A 19,821-nucleotide genomic window follows, 5' to 3' on the forward strand; every position below is an offset into this window, starting at 1 on the left:
GTATTTATGTATCTTATTTTTTGATTGAATAATGAAGAAAAAATCGCCCTACCCAAAATGTGGCCCAAACACAAATCAACATTGCTTCAAAATCAAAAAGTTGCTTCAATCAAAAAAAAAAAAAAAAAAAAAAAAAAAAAAAAAAAAAATTGCTTTCACGTGCATTTTTTTTTCTTTTCCAAACACATATTTTTTGATTGAAGCGACTTTTTTGGTTGAAAATATATATTTTGATTGAAGCAACTTTTTTTTTTTATTGAATGATAAAGACACAAATCTACCTCCATATGGCCCCCGCCCACAGGACATTAATGGGAATTTTTGGGTCTTAAAATTGAATATTTTGGCAGAACCATTACTTTTTCACAAAAACAATAGAAGCCCGCGTGGCATGAATTTTTGAAATACAGTATGTTGAAGTATGAAGTATGTTGAAGAGTATAAAGAAGTACAGTACGTCTACATGACCTGAACGTGTCGAATTTCGTCAAATGGTTTGTGCTGCGTTCACGTACAACTCGGAAAGGGCGATATCCACTTCCCAAAGTGCATTGCGGGCCCGCAGCTAGCAGCTAGCCGTGCTCCATCCTACACTGTCCGCTCGCTCGCTCGCGGATCTGCTTTCAACAAATACATGCCTGACGGGGCGAGGTGGAAGCGTCTAAGTACTTGCGCCCGTTCCGCGTCGAGATGATGTGCGACACCACCAACAGAAGCTTTCGAATGCAGCTGGCGGCCATCCTGGAGAAGCTCACCAAGACGGCCCTGGTGGAGATCGGAAACCTAGCGGACGAGTGCTCCTCGGTCCTGCTGGGCGAGATCTCCCTGCACAAGAGCGAAAACGAGGCCTTGAAGAAAAGGTGCTACTCCCTGGAGGTGCAGCTCAGGGCCGCCCGGGAGGCTCACTACTACCCGGGACACGTCAACAGCGTCGGCCGGAGAAATCCCGAAGGTCAAGATGCCCAGAAAGCCGGTAGGTCACCCTCGCTTTGAACAAATTCCAGATCAAATTAATTCGAACGTTTCCGATTAATTCATCTTAATTAATCACATTTTAATTGAGTAACGACTTAATATTTTCCCCAAAAGCTTTTTTTTTCTCTTCCATTTTTCATGAAGACTTTTAGCTGCTAGTTGAATAATATATTAGTGCTGCAACAATTAATCGATTAACTCGAGTATTCGATAAATATATTCGAAATACAATTTGTTGCTTCAGTATTCGTTTAATTAAAGTGGCGTAGTAATGGTTTATTTTGAAAGTGTACATTAAGTTTTATTGATTAGGGTGGATAGACTGCCCTCTGGTCTGCCTCATTTCACATGGCTGAATCCAACTGCTCCCTGTTAAGACCAGCGTAAGCTACGTTTTTGTTTGAGCTAATGTTTCAATGCATTCGTAATTTACTTTATAGGTATATTTAGCATGTTTTTGCGGAAATATGAGTCTGAACCATTTGTTGAGAGCATTGTGAAAAAGTTAGCATTTTATAGCATTTAAGCTAGCGGACTTTTGCTGTGTAAGTTAGCCAATTGTAACTTACATAGCAAAAGTAAGTTATACCGTCTGAGGCTCATCACAGGTATTTGAATTTTTTATGTTCCTTATCCGATTCCTCGATTATTTGAACTAACTAGTTCATCGATTAATCGAAGACTAAAATAATCGATAGCTGCAGCCCTATAATATATACAGACATGAATATGGTTAATTGCATTGCTATACAAAACAGCATAAAATATTCCAGGCAAAAAAAAAAAAAAAAAAAAAAACTAAGTCTAAATTGTGATTTAAGAAATTTAAAACAACATTCAAATTGTCAACAAAACTAAAATAGATATATAAAAACACTAAATGCTTATCATTCTGCTGCTGAAAACCACAAATATAAATCGTAAATTGAGAGGCTTAAAATTACAGATAAACCGAAAAGGTTACAGTTGTATGAAAAAGTATCTGAACCTTTTGGAATTTCTCACATTTCAGCATAAAATCACAAATGTGATCTGATCTTGGTCAAAATCACACAGATGAAAAAAACAGTCTGGTTTAACTAAAACCACCCAAACATTTACAGGTTTTCGTATTTTAATGAGGGTAGTATGCAAACAATGACAGAATGGGGAAAATAAGTAAGTGAACCATCACATTCAATATTTTGTGCCCCCCCCCCCCCCCCTTCGGCAGCAATAACTTCAACCAGACGCTTCCTGTAGCTGCAGATCAGTCTGACACATCAGTCAGGACTAATCTTGGCCCATTCTTCTCTACAAAACCGCTGTAGTGCAGTCAGATTACCGGGATGTCCGGCATTAATCGCCGTCTTTAGGTCATGCCACAGCATCTCAATTGGTTTCAAGTCTGGACTTTGACTTGGCCACTCCAGAACATGTTGTTCTGAAACCATTTTGATTTTGATTTACTCCTGTGTTTTGGATCATTGTCTTATTGCAGGATCCATCCTCTTTTTAGCTTCAACTGTGTGACAGACAGCCTCAGGTTTCCCTGCAAAACATCCTGATAAACTTTTGAATTTATTCTTCCATTAATGATTACAAGTTGTCCAAGCCCTGAGGTAGCAAAACAGCCCCAAATCATGATGCTCCCTCCAAAAAAATGGATATCGTGCACCCCTAATTCTTACCAGGTGTGTGTTTTATAGTGGGCAGGGTAGCTCTGAACCATTCATCAGTGATTGGGAACGCACCTAACTTAAATTGTTTGGGGAAAAAATGGTTTAAATTGCTCTTTAAGTCTCATTAGGCAGAGGGTTCACTTACTTATTTTCCCTCTTTTGTCATTGTTTGCATTAGAGCTGTCCCGACTAGTCGACATAGTCGACGTCATCGATGACGTAAATCCGTCGACGACCACAACATCCCGTCGACGGTTAATGAAGGGTTAAAAAAATATATGCGCGGAAAGTTCAGAATGTCGGACGCTCTGTATGCAAGCAGGGAAAGCGGCATAAAGCCAAAAAAGCGCACCAGAGTATCCAAAACATTGACTTATTTCAAAGAAACAAAGGAGGGTACACTCTTGTCCTGTCTCTTTAATGCCAAGCTTGGCTGCACGTCGGCCGTGAATAAACACCTAAAGCGCCATCACCCAGTTTGTAAGTCCATCTAACTAACTAACGACATGTTTTATTGAAGTTGCTAAGCCTGTCACGATATGCAATGAGTCCATTTATCGCACGGCAAATATAAATGAGGGCGGTAATTTTCACAGCTGCCTTTTATCGCCGCGCACGTGCATGCTAATGGCATATGAGACTGGCATATGAGACTCCAGTTCCTTTCTCTTATCAACACGCTGTCGAGTTTAAGTTCAGACATACAAAATAAGAAAAAACATTTATATTAAACACTGTAACGTTAGCACTGCTACATTGAGGTGAATGGGGTTAAAAGGTGACACTTCAAACATGAAAAATCGCTGGTTAACAGCATTTGCAAATGAAAAAAATGACCCAAAAAATCTATTACTGACACTACATGCAATGACAAAAAGTGCTTTTTTTGCTCAGTGTAAAGCAGAAGTTAGTGGTTTAGCGAACATACTTCCGGTGAACATTTCAAAATAAAAGCATGTCACGTTCGTCATATGAATAGCGATTTCTGGAGTTAATCCCACATACTTCAGAATTCAGATTCCACACTAAGAATGCCTTTAAAATGACACCCTTTATGAAAAATCTAATTGGCAATGAATAATTATTATAATACTATTGGATATAGTACCATACTATAATATTAATGCTAGGTGTTTTTTTAAGAATTGTTTTGAATCATGTTGGAAAGGCGAAGTCAGTGTTCTGAATCTGTTTACATTCCATTCTTTTACACTAGTTAATTCTATCAGCATTTGAACTCATTGTTTATTTGTGATTTATTATTGTTATTTACGTGTTTATTTGTACTTTAATAAATAATTTAAGTGTTCCAATATGTTTGTGTGAATTGATAAGCGTCGACAAAAATTTCATTGCTAAATTAGTAAAAAAAAAAAATAAAAAAAAATTTCTGTATATATATATATATATATATATATATATTTTTTATTTTTTTTTTTTTTTTTTTTAATTGTTAGATTAGTCGACTAATCGGGAGAAAATTAGTCATTTGGGACAGCCCTAGTTTGCATGGTATCCTCATTAAAATTTGAAAACATAAATATTTGGTTGGTTTTAGTTAAAGCAGACACTGTTTTTACATCTGTGTGATTTTGACAAAGATCAGACCACATTTGATGGGGATTTTATGCAGAAATGTGAGAAATTCGAAAAGGTTCAGATACTTTTTCATACCACTTTATCTATATGTTCCCGACAAGAATCGATATATCGTTTCAAAAAGGTGTCACAGTTTATTTCATGCTCTTTTGGAAGTGCAATCTTACACGGAGTAGGGAAGTCTTTTAAATTAACTCTAAAAATCCCGCCTAGTCCCTTAAACAGTCAGTATACAAAACCTTTCTATTTGCAGAGCATCAGCAGCAACAGGCAGCCTCTCTCGCCATCGATGGCGTATTCGGGAAGGATTGGTGCATGGATCTGTGGAGGGAAGACAAAAGATCGGCCGCTCAAAGGAAAGCGGTAGCAGAGCCCGTCGCCATGTCCACCATGGGGACGCAGGTTAGTACGATTTATAACCCGTAGCATAGGAGTTCGATATGTTAACGTGTTCAAATTTTGGCAGGTGTTAGATATAATGGACGCGGAACCCGATCTGATCTTCGTCAAGGAGGAAGCCTATGAGGAGCATCCGCTTGGGCAGAGAATGAGAATGACGGAAAACAGGAAAGGTAAACTTTTCAAAAGAAAAGCAAGACTCAAAATTCTGTCTTAAATTCGTCCTTTAACCCAAAATAGTGCAAAGAAGTATTTGGTCCACATATGTGGAAATGAGTGCTGCAACGATTAATCGGTTAACTCGAGTATGAGATAAGAAAAAACCTTTGAATCAAATTTTGCTGCTTCGAGGTTTCGTTTAATTAGAGTGGTATTGTAATGGTCTGTTTTGAACGTGTTGGCATTTAGTTTGATTGATTTGGGTAGTTATACTGCCCTCTACTGGCAACAGTGAAAATGATACAACTCATTTTACATAGCTAAATCCAGCTGCTCCCTGTTAAAATCAACATGTTTTTGTTCGAGCTAATGTTTGTTTATGCATTCGTCATTTAGTTTATATGTATATTCAGCCATTTTTGTGGGAATATGAGTATGAACGATTTGTTAAGAGCTTTGTTTTAAAAAAAAATTATAGCATTTAAGCTAGTTGACTTTTGCTAAGCAAGTTAGCCAATTGTTCTTTTTGTTCTATTTTGATCCTCATTTTTTTATGCTGTTTTGAAAGTGCAATTTTAGCAAGCCTTTGTTTTACATCAACTAAAATTAATTCTGTTATGCATTTAATCTTCCTAATCCGATTACTAAAATATTCGAACTGATAGATTAATAGCTTACTTTAATAATCAATAGCTGCAGCCCTACTATTGTTTTGAAATTTTAAAAACAAAAAAGGAATATTTACTATGAACTCATTGCCTTCCATTGACGATGATTAGGGCTGGAGCAATCAAATATTTTAGTTAGGGTTGTTCCGATCATGTTTTTTTGCTCCCGATCTGATCCCGATCGTTTTAGTTTGAGTATCTGCCGATCCCGATATTTCCCGATCCGATTGCTTTTTTTTTGTTGCTCCCGATTCAATTCCAATCATTCCCGATAATTTTTCCCGATCATATACATTTTGGCAATGCATTAAGAAAAAAATGAATATAACTCGGACGAATATATACATTCAACATACAGTACATAAGTACTGTATTTTTTTATTATGACAATAAATCCTTAAGATGGCATTTACATTATTAACATTCTTTCTGTGAGAGGGATCCACGGATAGAAAGACTTGTAATTCTTAAAGCATAAATGTGACTTTGTATATTGTGACTAAATATTGCCATCTAGTGTATTTGTTGAGCTTTCAGTAAATGATATGGTAGCCATTTAACTGTTCTGCCCAAATGCATGATAGGAAGTGCAACCATGACTGTGTGTAGTGGCACCAACTGATATATCTTCTCTGCGTTGGGAAATAACATAGGGCGTTAAGAAAAAGATCAACTACTATCTCTCTTCCCCACATTGCTTCCCTAGATATTTGTAATTGTTGAGAGAGGGATTGTAAGGCTTTAGCTAATTAGAAAAAGGCTCCAAAGACTGCCAAAATTCACTCTATTCATTTTACGCTGCCTTTTAGCTCTCTATATAGATAAAACGGCACCATTATAGTTTGAAGGCGACAATGCGTGAGTGGGTTGTGCAGCGCATGCGTTAATTGCGTTAAATATTTTAACGTGATTAATTGAAAAAAAATTAATTACCGCCATTAACGCGATAAATTTGATAGCCCTACTTTAAGCCAAAACTAAAGACTCTGGATGAGTGTAAGACATTTTGTCTGTAACGTTAAATACAATTAGAACACGATTTCATTAAAATATATATATTAAAAAAAGGCATGGCTGATATTTTTTTGCCGATTCCGATACTTTGAAAATAACGCGATCAGACCCGATCGATCGGGACATCTTTAATTTTAGTAATTGAGTATTCTGCTGAAAATTCCATCGATTAATCGGGTAATCGGATAAAACTTTTTTTCTTTTTTAGGTAAAGAGAAATTATAAATATCCATGAAAAAACAAGACATTTCACGTAATATTGATCCATTTTTAGACCAGTGTTTTTCAACCTTTTCTGTGTCACGGCACGTTTTTACATTGGAAAAAATCTCGCGGCACGCCACAAACCAAAAATGTTCCAAAATTACTTTCTGTACAGTATATTTAATTATGAAATAATTTCTCAATATTTATACTTACTCAGTGTGAAACTTGAGCCTGTATGGATGAACACAAAGCCGATATTCTTGCAGAAATCTACATCAACAGCTCTAAGTCTCCGTTTTTATTTTTTATAGCAGTTAGGCTTGAAAAGCTCAGAACTGTCAGACGGGGACTTTAGAAATGTCTTTAATCGCAAGCATCTCACTGACAATGGCTTTGCAGGCAGGTAGTATTGCCTTTTTGGATTCAGCAACAAGTTTAGCAACTGGCTTCGAGGGCTTTCTCATTTACCTTGGTAGTGTTTTTCAAAAAAGTTGCCTTTTTTCTCTCTGTGTGTTAATGGAGGCGAACAAAATAGTCAATCGACTTGGTTTGAAACAAGAGCAAATGCAACTGCTCGCGTCACGTTCAAGAACTGTTTGGATTTTTAGCCATCAGCTACCTCGCTGTCCTCAACAATGTGTTGGAATAAAACACAGGGGGAGGATTGACGGTCTCAAATATGGATGAAATGGAAATGACACTTCCGTGTATATTGACACTTGACGACTCTAATCAAATGATGTACAGTAGACATGCTGTGGTCCACATTTTCGTGGACAGCAAGTTATCAGATGGCTAAAAATCTGAGCAGTTCTTGAACGCGACACGAGCAATACATTGCTCATTTGAGACACCACCGCAAGCTTCTACCTATTCCTCCTTTCCTACTGCAACTTGTAACGCGTGCTAAGTAGGATGCGTGCATAAAAGTAACAAAAAGGGGAGAAGCTTCCACTTATGCACATTTATTCACCCAAAAAAATAATAAATCCACCTTGACCACTCATCACTCGGGAGCTCAGCGGTTCGCACTCATTCACAGAACTCCAACATAAAAGTAAGCAGTAACAAAAGAAGAACATATTCGATGTAAATAAAGCAGCGCCACTGTGTGGTGGATGTCGGGAGGAACACCATTTAAGGAGGTGACTGTTACAAACTCCGCCCGACGACATAAAAAAAAAAAAAAGCGAGATTGGATAACTTCTCGCGGCACACCTGACGATCTCCCACGGCACACGAGTGTGCTGTGTCACACCGGTTGAAAAACACCGTTTTAGACGATATCTTTATTTTAGATGTACATGGTTGAAAACAGCAATTGCAACTCAGAGCAATTGCAACTCAGATGTGACAAGAAAAAAACTAATTTGCTGCTTTCACTCAAAAAAACTTTTGTGTCGAGCTATTTTTAAGTTCGAGTTAAGTTTAAGTTAGTCTAAATTGTAAGTCCTGATGGGATTTTGAGTTTTTCAGTGTTCAAAATAAATGTATGATACCCAGTGGCGCCACCAGGGGGTGGCTACGGCCACCCCTATAAATTGGTTGGCCACCCCACTGGCCACCCCGCTTGCCAGTATATCGTTAGATTGTTGTAGCATCAGTTATGCATTTCTTCTCAAATGAATGCATTTATTTTGTTTAGTTAAATGTAGGGCAGTCAAATTTATCACATTAACGGGCGCTAATTAATTTTTTTAAATTAATCACGTGAAAATATCGCAATTAACACATTCGCGGTACGACTCATTCACGCATTGCCGCAAACAGCCTACAATGGTGCCGTTTTACTTATATAAAGAGATACAGTAGGAGGCAGAATGGAGTACAAGCATTTACTGGCGCCGTGCTTTTAATTGGCAAAAGCTTTGTCATCTCTCCCACAGCAACTATAAATATTGTGGGAAGCGAGGTGGGGAAGAATGACAGGAGTTGATCTTTTTCTTTACACCCTGTAGTGTACCCAACGCAGAGAAGATGTAGCGTTTGCAGCCACCACACACAGTCATGGTTGCACCACTTCCCATCATGCATTTGGGCAGAACAGTTAGGTTGCTACAGTATCATTTACTGAAAGCTCAATAAATACACTAGATGGCAATATTTAGTCACAATATACAAAGTCATTTATCCTTTAAGAATTACAAGTCTGTAAGATGTGCTTCAATGCTTTTGCACAATAACAGTATTCACAATCACAATAACAGTATTTACAATAATTAAAGCAATTATGTGTGTTTAAAACTAGATGTTATGATTATGTTTTCTCATGTAACAGTTTATTAGCCTGTGCTTTAGTGTTTACACAATGAAAAGAGTAAGGTTTCTGTTTTCAGTAAACGTCACCATAATGTTTCATTTCTGTTTCTGTTCTCAGTAAACGAAACTCACGTGTGTGCAATAAAAGGCTGCGCTCCTCAGGGGGAGGGCAGATAAGCTTGTTGTGAGCTACTCGCTCCGCATCAACCTTTTCTCCTGACGGCCGCTAGCGTAAAGCCTTATCTCTGTCTCCGTTCTGATCATTGTCTTCGTCCTCCTCTAGGTCTTTATTATTTTGCTAGATACAAGTAGGTTTAGACCTAACAAAGTCTTTCTATCTGTGGATCCCTTTCACAGAAAGAATTTTAATAAAATTAATGCCATCTTGTGGATTTATTGTTATAATAAACAAATACAGTACTTATGTACAGTATGTTGAGTGTATATATCCGTCTTGTCTTATCTTTCCATTCCAACAATAATTTACAGAAAAATATGGCATAGTTTAGAGATGGTTTGAATTGCGATTAATTACAATTATTCATTTCTAAGCTGTGATTAACTCGTTTAAAAATTTTAATCGTTTTACAGCCCTAGTTATTTTGCCTCATTCAAATCTTAATATCTGAACATTTAAAAATGTAAATTAAAGTGCAATCACATTCTTAAATGAATGGCTTCTGGTTTTTGAAATGTAAATAAACCAATCTATTGTGATAAAACAAAAAAATTGCAATAACTGCATTAACCATCGAAGTGAAGTCTAACTGTAACTGGAGTCTTGAAACAAATCTGAATAAGGAAAAACATTGCAATAAAATAATGCAAACTGGTTAAACTTGAGAGTAGCGGAGATCTGTCATGACAGAACATCGCTTCAATGATATCTGGCACCATCTAGCGTCGTGAATGGGTATAACGTCTTGACCACGAATATAAGACGACCCACACTTTTTCAGTCTTATTTCAATGCAAAAAACACCGTCTTATATTCGGGCCAATACGGTACTTTCCCCAGTGTCCGAAAATTAGGGTAATCACCCTAAGAATCTTTTCAAGATGTTATATTTTGTGTACGTGGCAGATATAGGGCTGCTGGACGGCGATCTCCATAGTTCCGTCAACGATCTCCAGCTCCAGTCGGGGGATCTGAGCAGCTTCCCCTTGATGTCGGACGCCCAATCCCATCGCACGCAACCCAACATCATGGACAAACTGATCGAGGACGCCGCTCTGAGCACGCTGCTGGACGCCTCGCCCGTCCCCGCCAACTCCGCCGACTACGCCAACTACACCGTCCAAGGGAGCGTCGGCAAAGAGCCGTCCGCGGTCCCCGCCAAAAGCGTCCGCCCCACCAAACACTTCCAGTGTCTCTTCTGCGGCAAAGTCTTCAACTACCTGAGCAGCCTAAAAGTGCACGTGAGACGACACTCGGGCGAGAAGCCGTTCAGCTGCACTGTGTGCGGCAAACGCTTCGCCCAGAAGACGTACCTCAAGCTGCACCAGCGCGTGCATTCCGGGGAGAAACCGTACAGCTGCCCCAATTGCGGGCGCAGCTTCTCTCAGAAAAGCTCGCTCAACATTCACTTTCGGACGCACACCGGCGAGAAGCCGTACAGCTGCGTCGATTGCGGGAAATGTTACGCTTACAAGTACGGCTTGAACCACCACCAGTGTTTCAACCACATGAAGAGCATCTAAATGGAAAATTCTTCCGGGCTTTTAAGTGCCAACACGTTAGCTGTTGCTAAGGAGTATTGGGGCAAGAGTTTAAATACTACAAAATTTTCATCTTTCTGCTGTGAATTGGAATGAGTTTATCACTAGTAGACGTCCAATCTGTTTGAAGTGGGAGGGGTGGCAGCGAATGAACCTTCGTTCATTCGCTGCCACCCCTCCCACTTCAAACGGATTGGACGTCTATGGCCGTCAGTGGCAGCCGATGTTAGGTGACGAGTTAATTTTAGGGCATTCCACGTCTTTTCCCTTTGGGTAGAGTTGTCCGATAATGACTTTTAACCAATAACCCAATATTGTCAACTCCAAAAATTGGATACCGATATAAAACCGATACCAAACTGTAGTCGTGGACTAAACATTTTATGGCTAATTATATTGTAATGCCCCACCGGAAGCTTTAATAATGATAAAAGTAACAACTTCCAGGTTCTGTGAAAAATAACATAACTTCAACTGAAGTTATAGAAAATAAATACCCCATATAAAGAATATGGATTGAAATGAGCCAAAAAATGTCCAAAGTTACATGAATCATTAACAATTAAACTTCAGGAATAAGCATGCTGCTGAAGGACATGACATGTTTATGTCTCCGAACTAGAGCTGAAACGAATACTCGAGCAACTCGAGTTTAAAAACTGATCCGAGTAATTTTATTCACCTCGAGTATTCGTTTATTTTGACAGCTCTAAGCATCACGTTTTGCTCTGACTACTTTTAATGCGGGACAACGCGCTGATGTTACGTGCGTAGAGGACGAAGCAAAAAAAACAACAACAACAACAAAACTTACTGCAGCAGACAGCCGCTACACACGACGCCGACGTTGCTAAATACTTGCCCGCAAGATGCTAGTTGGTAGCAGGTAGCGTCTGATGCGTCTCATAGAGATCACATGTATGTTGAACTAGATGCGCAATGACAGACTCAGCCGCGTCTGGGCAGCGTTAGTAAACCGTCGCCATCTTAAAGCAGTAGAGCGCTAAGCGCTAATAAAGAGCGCTAAGCGCTAATAAATAAGATTAACGCTACTGTCACAAGCTCACATAACGTTAGCCCTGCGGAGGGCTAGGTTTCTATTAATTATGACCACTGTCGATGCGTGGCTAACATGTCTTACATACAGGCTTTAACATAACATAGCGTTGTGGAGTGATGAGGGTGTAAAATAAAAACTCAATAATGCTAACTGTCAATTTTAGCTCAGTAGTCATTGCTGGATAAAACACCAAGTAGCACTGGTCCCTAATGTGCTCCAATACAGCCTGTATCATTCATTTATTTTGAACACTGCAAAAACTCAAAATCCTATCAGGACTTACAGTTTAGACTAACTTAAAACTTAACTCGAACTTAAAAATGGCTTGACACAAATAGAAATTCAATTGAAACATGTGGGGGAAAAATCCTAACTTTTAAGTGATGTGTGTTTTCAAGCGTAACGGCATTTTTAGGTAAGATATATATATATATATATATATATATTTTTTTTTAAGTAAGATCTAAAAGTTTTTTGAGTGAAAGCAGTGAATTAGTCTTTTTTTTTAATTCTAGTTACATCTGAGATGCAATTGTTGGCTGTTTTCAACAATATACATCGAAAATAAAGACATTGATTGAATGAAAATGGTTCAATATCACATGAAATGTCTTGTTTTCTCATGTATATTTATAATTGCTCTTCACCTAAAAATATATTTGTTTTATCCAATTACTCGATTAATCGATAGAATTTTCAGTCGATTACTCGATTACTAAAATATTCAATAGCTGCAGCCCTACTCCGAACCAATATTCACACTTTTTTTTTTTAAATTTTGCTAGTGCCACTTCTCTGAGAAGATAGGATGAAACTTGATCCATCGAATTCAAATCATAAGGTTTGGCAAGCCTTCTTTGTTATTTTTGCTTGTTTGAAAATGGCTGGCCAAACCCAATTTAAAAAAGGATAACTTAAAGTGGTCATTTGTCATCAAAAACATATTAACAATAAAATTATCATTACAAAATCAGCATTGTTTTTTTTGTTTTGTTTTTTTGCCCAGAAAAAAAATTGGGTTGGGTCTGCAGGGGTTAAATCACGTTTACAGTAGTGACCCCAAAGAGCCACTAGGGGGCAACCAAAGCATTACTAATACAGGCAGGTAATCATAGGACAGGCCAATACAGTGACAATTCCCAAGATGCATTTTGCTGGGCTTTTACATTTTTGTATTTTATTACTTTTCTTAGTGACTATTTCTTTCTGGCAGCACAGTAGTTATATGTAATGAGTTTATAATTAGGGGTGTGACAAAATACCGAAATGGTGATATATGGTGATACTTTGCATCCCAAAAGGTTATCGATATGCTCATGCCAAGAAGAATATTGCTTTAAAAAGGTGTCCAAGTTTTAAAAAAAAAAAAACGAAAAGGGCAGACGCCAAAATCTTCCACTATAATATTAACTCTATGGCTGCCATTGACTGCACTCGACATCCAATCCATTAGGACCGGGCAGGGCAAATGAACGTCCGTTAGTTTGAAACCAGAGCATTCACACACACTCTTTCTGATTTTTTTGGGGCATTTGCAGATCACTTCCTGTTCTGTAACGCATAATCAAAAGGTAATGACCTGAAATGGTCCAAAATTACCTCGTTGCATGGCACTAGTGATACTAGTGATAAACCTATAGCAGAAGGATGAAAATAACTTGTTTTTCTGTTTATTATTTTGTGGAATGAACAATAATTCATTGTTTTTCAATGATTTATTGTTTAATTTTTGCACCATGAATGCAATTGGTCTGCAAACATAAATCCCAAAGATTTTAGTTTTGGGACATCTAGTGGTCAATAAGCATAATGGCTGTGTTAAGCTGTGACTAGCCCTTGCACAAAGGCAGATGGTTTCTGCATTCGCTTTGAAAACAACATGCGTATTGGCCCAAAACCAATAATGAAAAGCTAATATTGGTATTATCAATGAGCGGCTACCTGATAATATCGGACAACTCTAGCTGTAATGTATTTTAATTCATTGGCTGCCTTGACAACTACAAATAACTTAAATAAAGCAAACCCCCCCCCCCCCTAAAAAAAAACCCCTCACAATTGTAAATGGTGAATTGAATTATGAGCTAAATGAATCACAAATTCACAAATTGTTAGAAATATGCCCATATTTTTGTTAGTGGATCAAATTTGTGAATTAACCTGAAAAATACTAAACCTTGTCAGTATATTGTTTTCGGGTGAGATCGGGGATGTAAGAAGTACCATTGAAACTTGATGACATAATACGAGGGTTAAAGGTGAGCGAAAATTCCAAAACGGTAAAGACCAGGAGCTCACCGATCACAAATTTCTGTCCGACTCCTGATTTTTGAAAAGTCTGACCAGCTAATTCCGATTTTTGCCGATCCCGATTTTGTTCCTGAACAGCATATGCCTTTAATATTCCAATCAATCATGTTTGATTGCAAAATATTGTACATTACCTGAGAACTAACAGTTTTTAACGCAGTAGTTCTATAAAAAAAAAAATTGAAAAGTTAAAAATTCTTTTCAAACTACTAAATTCCATTAAATGCTCTAATATAGCTTTAAAAAATTTTTTTTTTTTTTTAAAGATTTAAGGACATTTATAAATTTCCTGGAGAGCAAAACTAGTAAATAATATTAAGCCTCAAAGTTTTATACGCATCACAATGTTTAATGCTAAAACAGTTTGAATGTGAGTCAAATGTAAGCATTCACTAAACAACAGCTACTATCTGACTGAATTCCCACATAAAATGCACTTATATGCCCATAGTAATACCCATGACTAAACGCTGGAGGGCTAATGTGGCTACCAGATTCGTGATCCCAAAATTTAGGAAATCATCCCCGATCGATCGGCGCACCTTTAGTAAATATGTCATTATTACAAGAATTCTTTGCAAAATTACAAGAGTTAAGTCCAATATTTAAGGACAATGATAAATTAATTTCCTGGAAAACCATACGAGTCAATGAAATCTGGTCTCAAGTTTTATACACATCTTAATACTGTTTACTGCTAGAGCAGTTTGAATATGAGCCAAATGTAAGCATTCACTAAACTTATCTGATTGAATTCACTCATAAAATGCACTTATTTGCTCGTATTGATAACCACAAATTTCCACACTTAAATGCTAGCGGGCTAATATGGCTAACCGACTCGTTATCCTCCAAAAATTTATGAAATCATCCCCGATCGATCGGCGCACCTTTAGTAAATATACATTTTTACGAGAATTCTTTGCAGGATTACAATTTTTCTGGTCACTTTTCAAGAGTCCTATATTTCAGATTGAAAAAAAAAAACCTTTTCATTATTGCCCTAATACTCCTTTGTACTAAATGAGACACAATTTAAATGTCAGGTAAACCAAGTTTATACATGTGGAAAAAAGTGGAAAACATTTATTTTAGCTTTGCTTATGAATTTTCAAAACGTCTTTATTCCTCATTGTGCTTTCATTCACTTGCTATTGGAATGCATGAGAAAATTCCATGTATAGAACACGTCGCGATCGTCTAGGTTAGCTCGACTGAATTTTTCTGTGTGCGTGTTTTACGGCACGTTGTGCAATTACCTCATTGAAACGCTGACCTCATCCGCATTGCATGTCGTGCATTGTTTGAAATACCTCCTTCAAGGCCAGAGTCGACGCTCTCGTCTAGAAAAAAAAAGCCGGAAAAATGTTTGTGCTGTTGTTTGCACACTTGTAGCATATAGTAAAACACCTTCAACTACCTCATCACAGCAGTAAATGTTAAGTTTTAAACTTATTTATTGGGGTGCACCTTTAAGGTAAATGGCTAACGTGCTAATCGATAATTGTAAATATACCCGCTTTTTTTTTTTGGTTGCTTTTGTTTAGGGTCGCCAAGACCCTGGAAAAAAAAATACCTGATTGGTAGAGCCGGCAGGCCCAATAAGTCACCCGTTGATCATTTTTTTTGTACGTGAAAAGTGATTTTTTCCTCATGACAATAATTTTGCTCAAAACAATCAATTAGGCACATATTCAAATGATTTGAGCACATTAAAAAATGTATTTAAAGCAACACTAGACACACTTAGCAACACGGTTGCTAACTGTTATATGCTATTGTTATAAATATCACTATTCATCCTTCACACAGCTGCTGGAAACCGAAATGTCGTTTAATCCATTTGCAGGCGACCAAGAGAGATTTTTGATGGATTGACATAGACTTCATAGTTATTGACGGGACACGGGGCCGATTAATAGGGGGTCTGCATTGTTGACGTGGCTGTTAAAACTGACCGAGTGGAATCACAAAGAGGTTTTTCAGTTGAAAATTCTTGTGAATAAATGCTTAAATCCCTGAATTCTTTATAGATATGGATGTAAAAGTCTCGATTCTTGGTTGATAGCAACAAAAACAACGTGCAATTAGCATTTATTTTACGTAAATATTGCGAACTATGAAGCTAGTTAGTAAGCAAATGTAGCGGCTGCCGTATAAAAACAAAAGAGTTTTTTCCGTTGAAAATTCTTGTGGATAAATGGTTAAATCCCTGAATTCTTTATAGATATGGATGTAAAAGTCTTGATTCATGGTTAAAAGCAAAAAAAAAAAAAAAAAAAAGTGCAGTCAGCATTTTTTTACGTAAATATTGCGAATTATGCTGCTAGTCAGTAAGCAAATGTAGTGGTCACCTTAAGAGCTTTTTCCGTTGAAAATACTTGTGAATAAATGCTTAAATCCCTGAATTCTTTTTAGATATGGACGTAAAACGGTCTCAATTCTGGGTTAAAAGCGGATTAAAAAACCAAAAAACTGGCAGTTAGCATTTATTTTACATATATATTGCTAACTATGATGCTAGTCAGTAAGCAAATGTAGCGGCTGCCTTACGAAAACGCTTTTTCCGTTGAAAATTCTTGTGAATAAATGCTTAAATCCCTGAATTCTTTATAGATATGGATGTAAAAGTCTTGATTCTTGGTTGAAAGCACACAAAAAAATGCAGTTAGCATTTATTTTTACGTAAATATTGCGAACTATGATGCTAGTCAGTAAGCAAATGTAGCTGCTGCCTTATGAAAACAAAGCTTTTCCCGTTGGAAATACTTGTGAATAAATGCTTAAATCCCAGAATTCTTTATAGATATAGACGTAAAACCGTCCATTCTTGGTAAAAAGCAAAAAAAAAAAAAAAGTGCAATTAATATTTATTTTACGTAAATATTGCGAACTATGAAGTTAGTGAGCAATTGTAGTGGCGTTCTTATGAAAACAAAGAGCTTTTTCTGTCGGAAATTCTTGTGAATAAATGGTTGAATCCCTGAATTCTTTATAGATATGGATGTAAAAGTTGTTTCTTGGTTAAAAGCAAAAAAGAAAAAAAAATTACGTAGGCCTAAATATTGCGAACTATGACATTTATGCTGTAGCAGCTAATTTCTCCCCTTTTTTTTTTTTTTTTCGTTTCAAAATGCATGCATGGTGCGAAAAATATAATTACCAAATCACTCTTGAGACAATCCTTCCTATTTGTATGCGGTACAGCTTTCAACCCAAATCCATCGTTAGATCGCTGCGTGCGTGTTTGAAAATAACTCCTCTTGATAATGGGTGTGGGCAGGCCCCCTACTTGAAGGCATGGCGCAGTGTCTGCCAGTTGTGACCCGTCAATATAATTCTGAAGTCTATGGGATTGATGATTTTGTGACACTGTGCAGGTGTGCGCTGGTCCTCATGGGAAAAGCAGTCTTCCTTTAGGCAAATCACTCCCACTTTTGTCCACCGTCGTATCTAAAATCGACCAAAACTGAAAAGTTACATAGTGTTGCTTTAATACAAAAAAATAGTATAATAAAATTAACATCCGTAATGCTAAATTTAAAAATGTAAAATGTAACACTTAAGGTCCTGAGCCTATTTTTGTGTGCATTTGTGTTTTTGGCATTCTTTTTTAAAAAAGTGCAAACATTACCCTTTTTTTTTTTATATAACCAATTTATGTGCATTCATAGTCCCCTAAGCAATAAGAGTTTTGCAAATGATTACTCATATAATGTGAAAATGCAAACGAAATTTACAGAACACAAAAATATAATTCAAATAGTATAAATACACAAGAACAAGAAAACAAATCATTTTGCTTTTAAGTCAAGCTTCACTCAAACCTCCTCGACCAATGAGATGAGTGGGTTTGTCATTTTTCTGTCAGCTCATTGGTCAGAATAAAGGAGAGGCGGGGGAATGCGCTCCCGCACATATTCTTGAAAAGCACCATACCATTATTTGCTCGTTCGTTCTACAAATAAAACATAATTGTTGATTTTCATGATAATACCAGACGCATACTTTTGTTTCTGAATACCAGACGGTTCCGTTTTTCAAGGGACGGTTGGCAACCCTACTTGTATTACTTTCGTACCCAATTATCAATTAGCATGTTAGCAAAAATTCCATTTCCCTTCAACCTGTAAGAAAAATAAAGGTCATGGGGCTTTTTTTTTTTTCAAAATAAACAACAAATGCTTTAAAAGTACAAACAAGACAAATGACATACTATAAATCCCTTGTACTTATTTTGCTTGATGTGTTTGCCAAATGATAGTCTTGCATGCCCTAAATCCCACCCCATCTTAGAAAATGTACAAATATTCACAGGCATTCAATGCAAAGTGCATTCTTTATTTCAGAACAAAGCACACTGGGTCTGTATTTTTGAGGGTTGTTTATTTAATAAACCTCTTGACTCCCAAGTGAAGACTGATGATTATTGTGAAGATTAAATCAAGACTAATACCATTTTTTAAAGCTGTAAACAAAAACGGAAATACTTCTATTCCATTTTACAGAAAACTTTGCACTCACTTTTCTCTTTATAGGCCTGTACGTCAAATTAACGAAGATATCTCATATCAGGCTAGTTGTCTTTAGGTGGAATTGATGGCTGACTTGTAAGCCTTTGTAGCCATTTCAGTAGGGTGCATTTGGACACTAACACAGTGGACACTTTTTGCTAATGCTTTGCTAGCTAGGAGAAATCTATCATTTTACAAATAAACCTTTTGAAATAATTCAATTTGATATATGGTTTAACAAGGTGGACATGTAACTTATGACCATCCAAACTGAAAGTACTTTGTAAAACTGCAAAACGTGATTTTTAAAGGAGGTAAAAATAAAATTGCTTACCACAGTTGAACTTCCCGCCACTGGTGTGTTGTTATCGCACAAAAGTGATGTCATCTTAAAGGGACATGAGCACAATTTACCAGAGGGGCCACAAGTTTTTTTTTTTTTTTTTTTTTTAAATCAAACAGAAGCATTTTAATTTTAAAACAACAAGTTTCAAGATAGATTATCCAGGACAATAAAATATAATCATTTTGGATTTTTTTTTTCAACTTATACAAGTTAATTTATAGACTGCATTTGACATACCAAAATCCAGTAGCAACCTTTTGCCATAAATAAATAAATGAAATTAAAAGAAAAAATAGAATTCCAGAGCCTGTACCCTTGAATTTATAATAGAAAGCAATTAATAATAAACAAAAAATAATAATTTGAAGCTTTAGACGTCCAATCCGTTTAAAGTGGGAGGGGTGGCAGCGAATGAATTCCGTTCAATGAATTCGTTCATTCGCTTCCACCCCTCCCGCTTTAAACGGATTGGACGTCTACTTTGATAAACTCACAGTAGAAGGATGGTTGTAGACCTCCGTGAAGTTTGCCCCCAATCGGACGCAAATAAAAATATCAATCGTTTGTGCTGTAAATAGTTTTGTTTGTGCCGCTATCGTAAATAGTGTCTATCGTTTATGCTTTATTTGTGCTGCTTTCATTTTTTAGATATACAGATTAGTGTCGCACGGTTAATCGATTAATTCAAGTAATCCGATTAGTAAAAAGATACAAATTAAATTTTGCTGCTTTGAGTATTTAATTAAAGTGGTGTTATAATGTTTCTGAAAGTGTTTGCATTTAGTTTTATTGATTTGGGTGGATACACTGCCCTTTAGTGGCAAGAGTGAATAGGACATACCTCATTTTACATGGCTGCATCCAGCTGCTTCCTGTTAAGACCAACATAAGTTTTTGTTTGTGCTAAAGTTTTTTTTAATGCATTCGTAAT

At 36.9% G+C, this 19,821-nt stretch overlaps 1 protein-coding gene and 1 long non-coding RNA gene across 2 annotated transcripts; one reads left to right on the plus strand and one right to left on the minus strand.

Annotated features, from left to right (window-relative positions):
* The first annotated feature begins 461 nt into the window (after nucleotides 1–461).
* On the plus strand, nucleotides 462–10,767 carry LOC130904370 (zinc finger protein 813-like). Its single transcript, XM_057817092.1, has 4 exons — nucleotides 462–973; nucleotides 4,489–4,637; nucleotides 4,702–4,807; nucleotides 10,026–10,767. The coding sequence occupies exons 1-4, from the start codon at nucleotides 691–693 to the stop codon at nucleotides 10,640–10,642; spliced, it is 1,155 nt and encodes a 384-aa protein (XP_057673075.1). The 5' UTR covers nucleotides 462–690; the 3' UTR covers nucleotides 10,643–10,767.
* LOC130904371 (uncharacterized) lies at nucleotides 4,254–19,819 on the minus strand. The gene is made up of 3 exons (XR_009060838.1): nucleotides 18,879–19,819; nucleotides 15,290–15,373; nucleotides 4,254–4,556 (listed from the first exon to the last, which is right to left on the minus strand). It is a non-coding gene; the product is annotated as an uncharacterized LOC130904371 (long non-coding RNA).
* Between the last annotated feature and the right edge of the window lie 2 nt (nucleotides 19,820–19,821).

This window comes from Corythoichthys intestinalis, chromosome 16, assembly GCF_030265065.1.
Source record: "Corythoichthys intestinalis isolate RoL2023-P3 chromosome 16, ASM3026506v1, whole genome shotgun sequence".
Taxonomy (NCBI): domain Eukaryota; kingdom Metazoa; phylum Chordata; class Actinopteri; order Syngnathiformes; family Syngnathidae; genus Corythoichthys; species Corythoichthys intestinalis.

What these genes read in the sequence shown, in the direction of transcription:
- LOC130904370 (XM_057817092.1), top strand. Translation starts at nt 691, where the DNA reads ATGATGTGCGACACCACCAACAGAAGCTTTCGAATGCAGCTGGCGGCC. An exon ending in TGTCCACCATGGGGACGCAG is followed by an intron (nt 4,638 to 4,701) that starts GTTAGTACGATT and finishes AAATTTTGGCAG; the next exon opens with GTGTTAGATATAATGGACGC. An exon ending in AATGACGGAAAACAGGAAAG is followed by an intron (nt 4,808 to 10,025) that starts GTAAACTTTTCA and finishes TGTACGTGGCAG; the next exon opens with ATATAGGGCTGCTGGACGGC.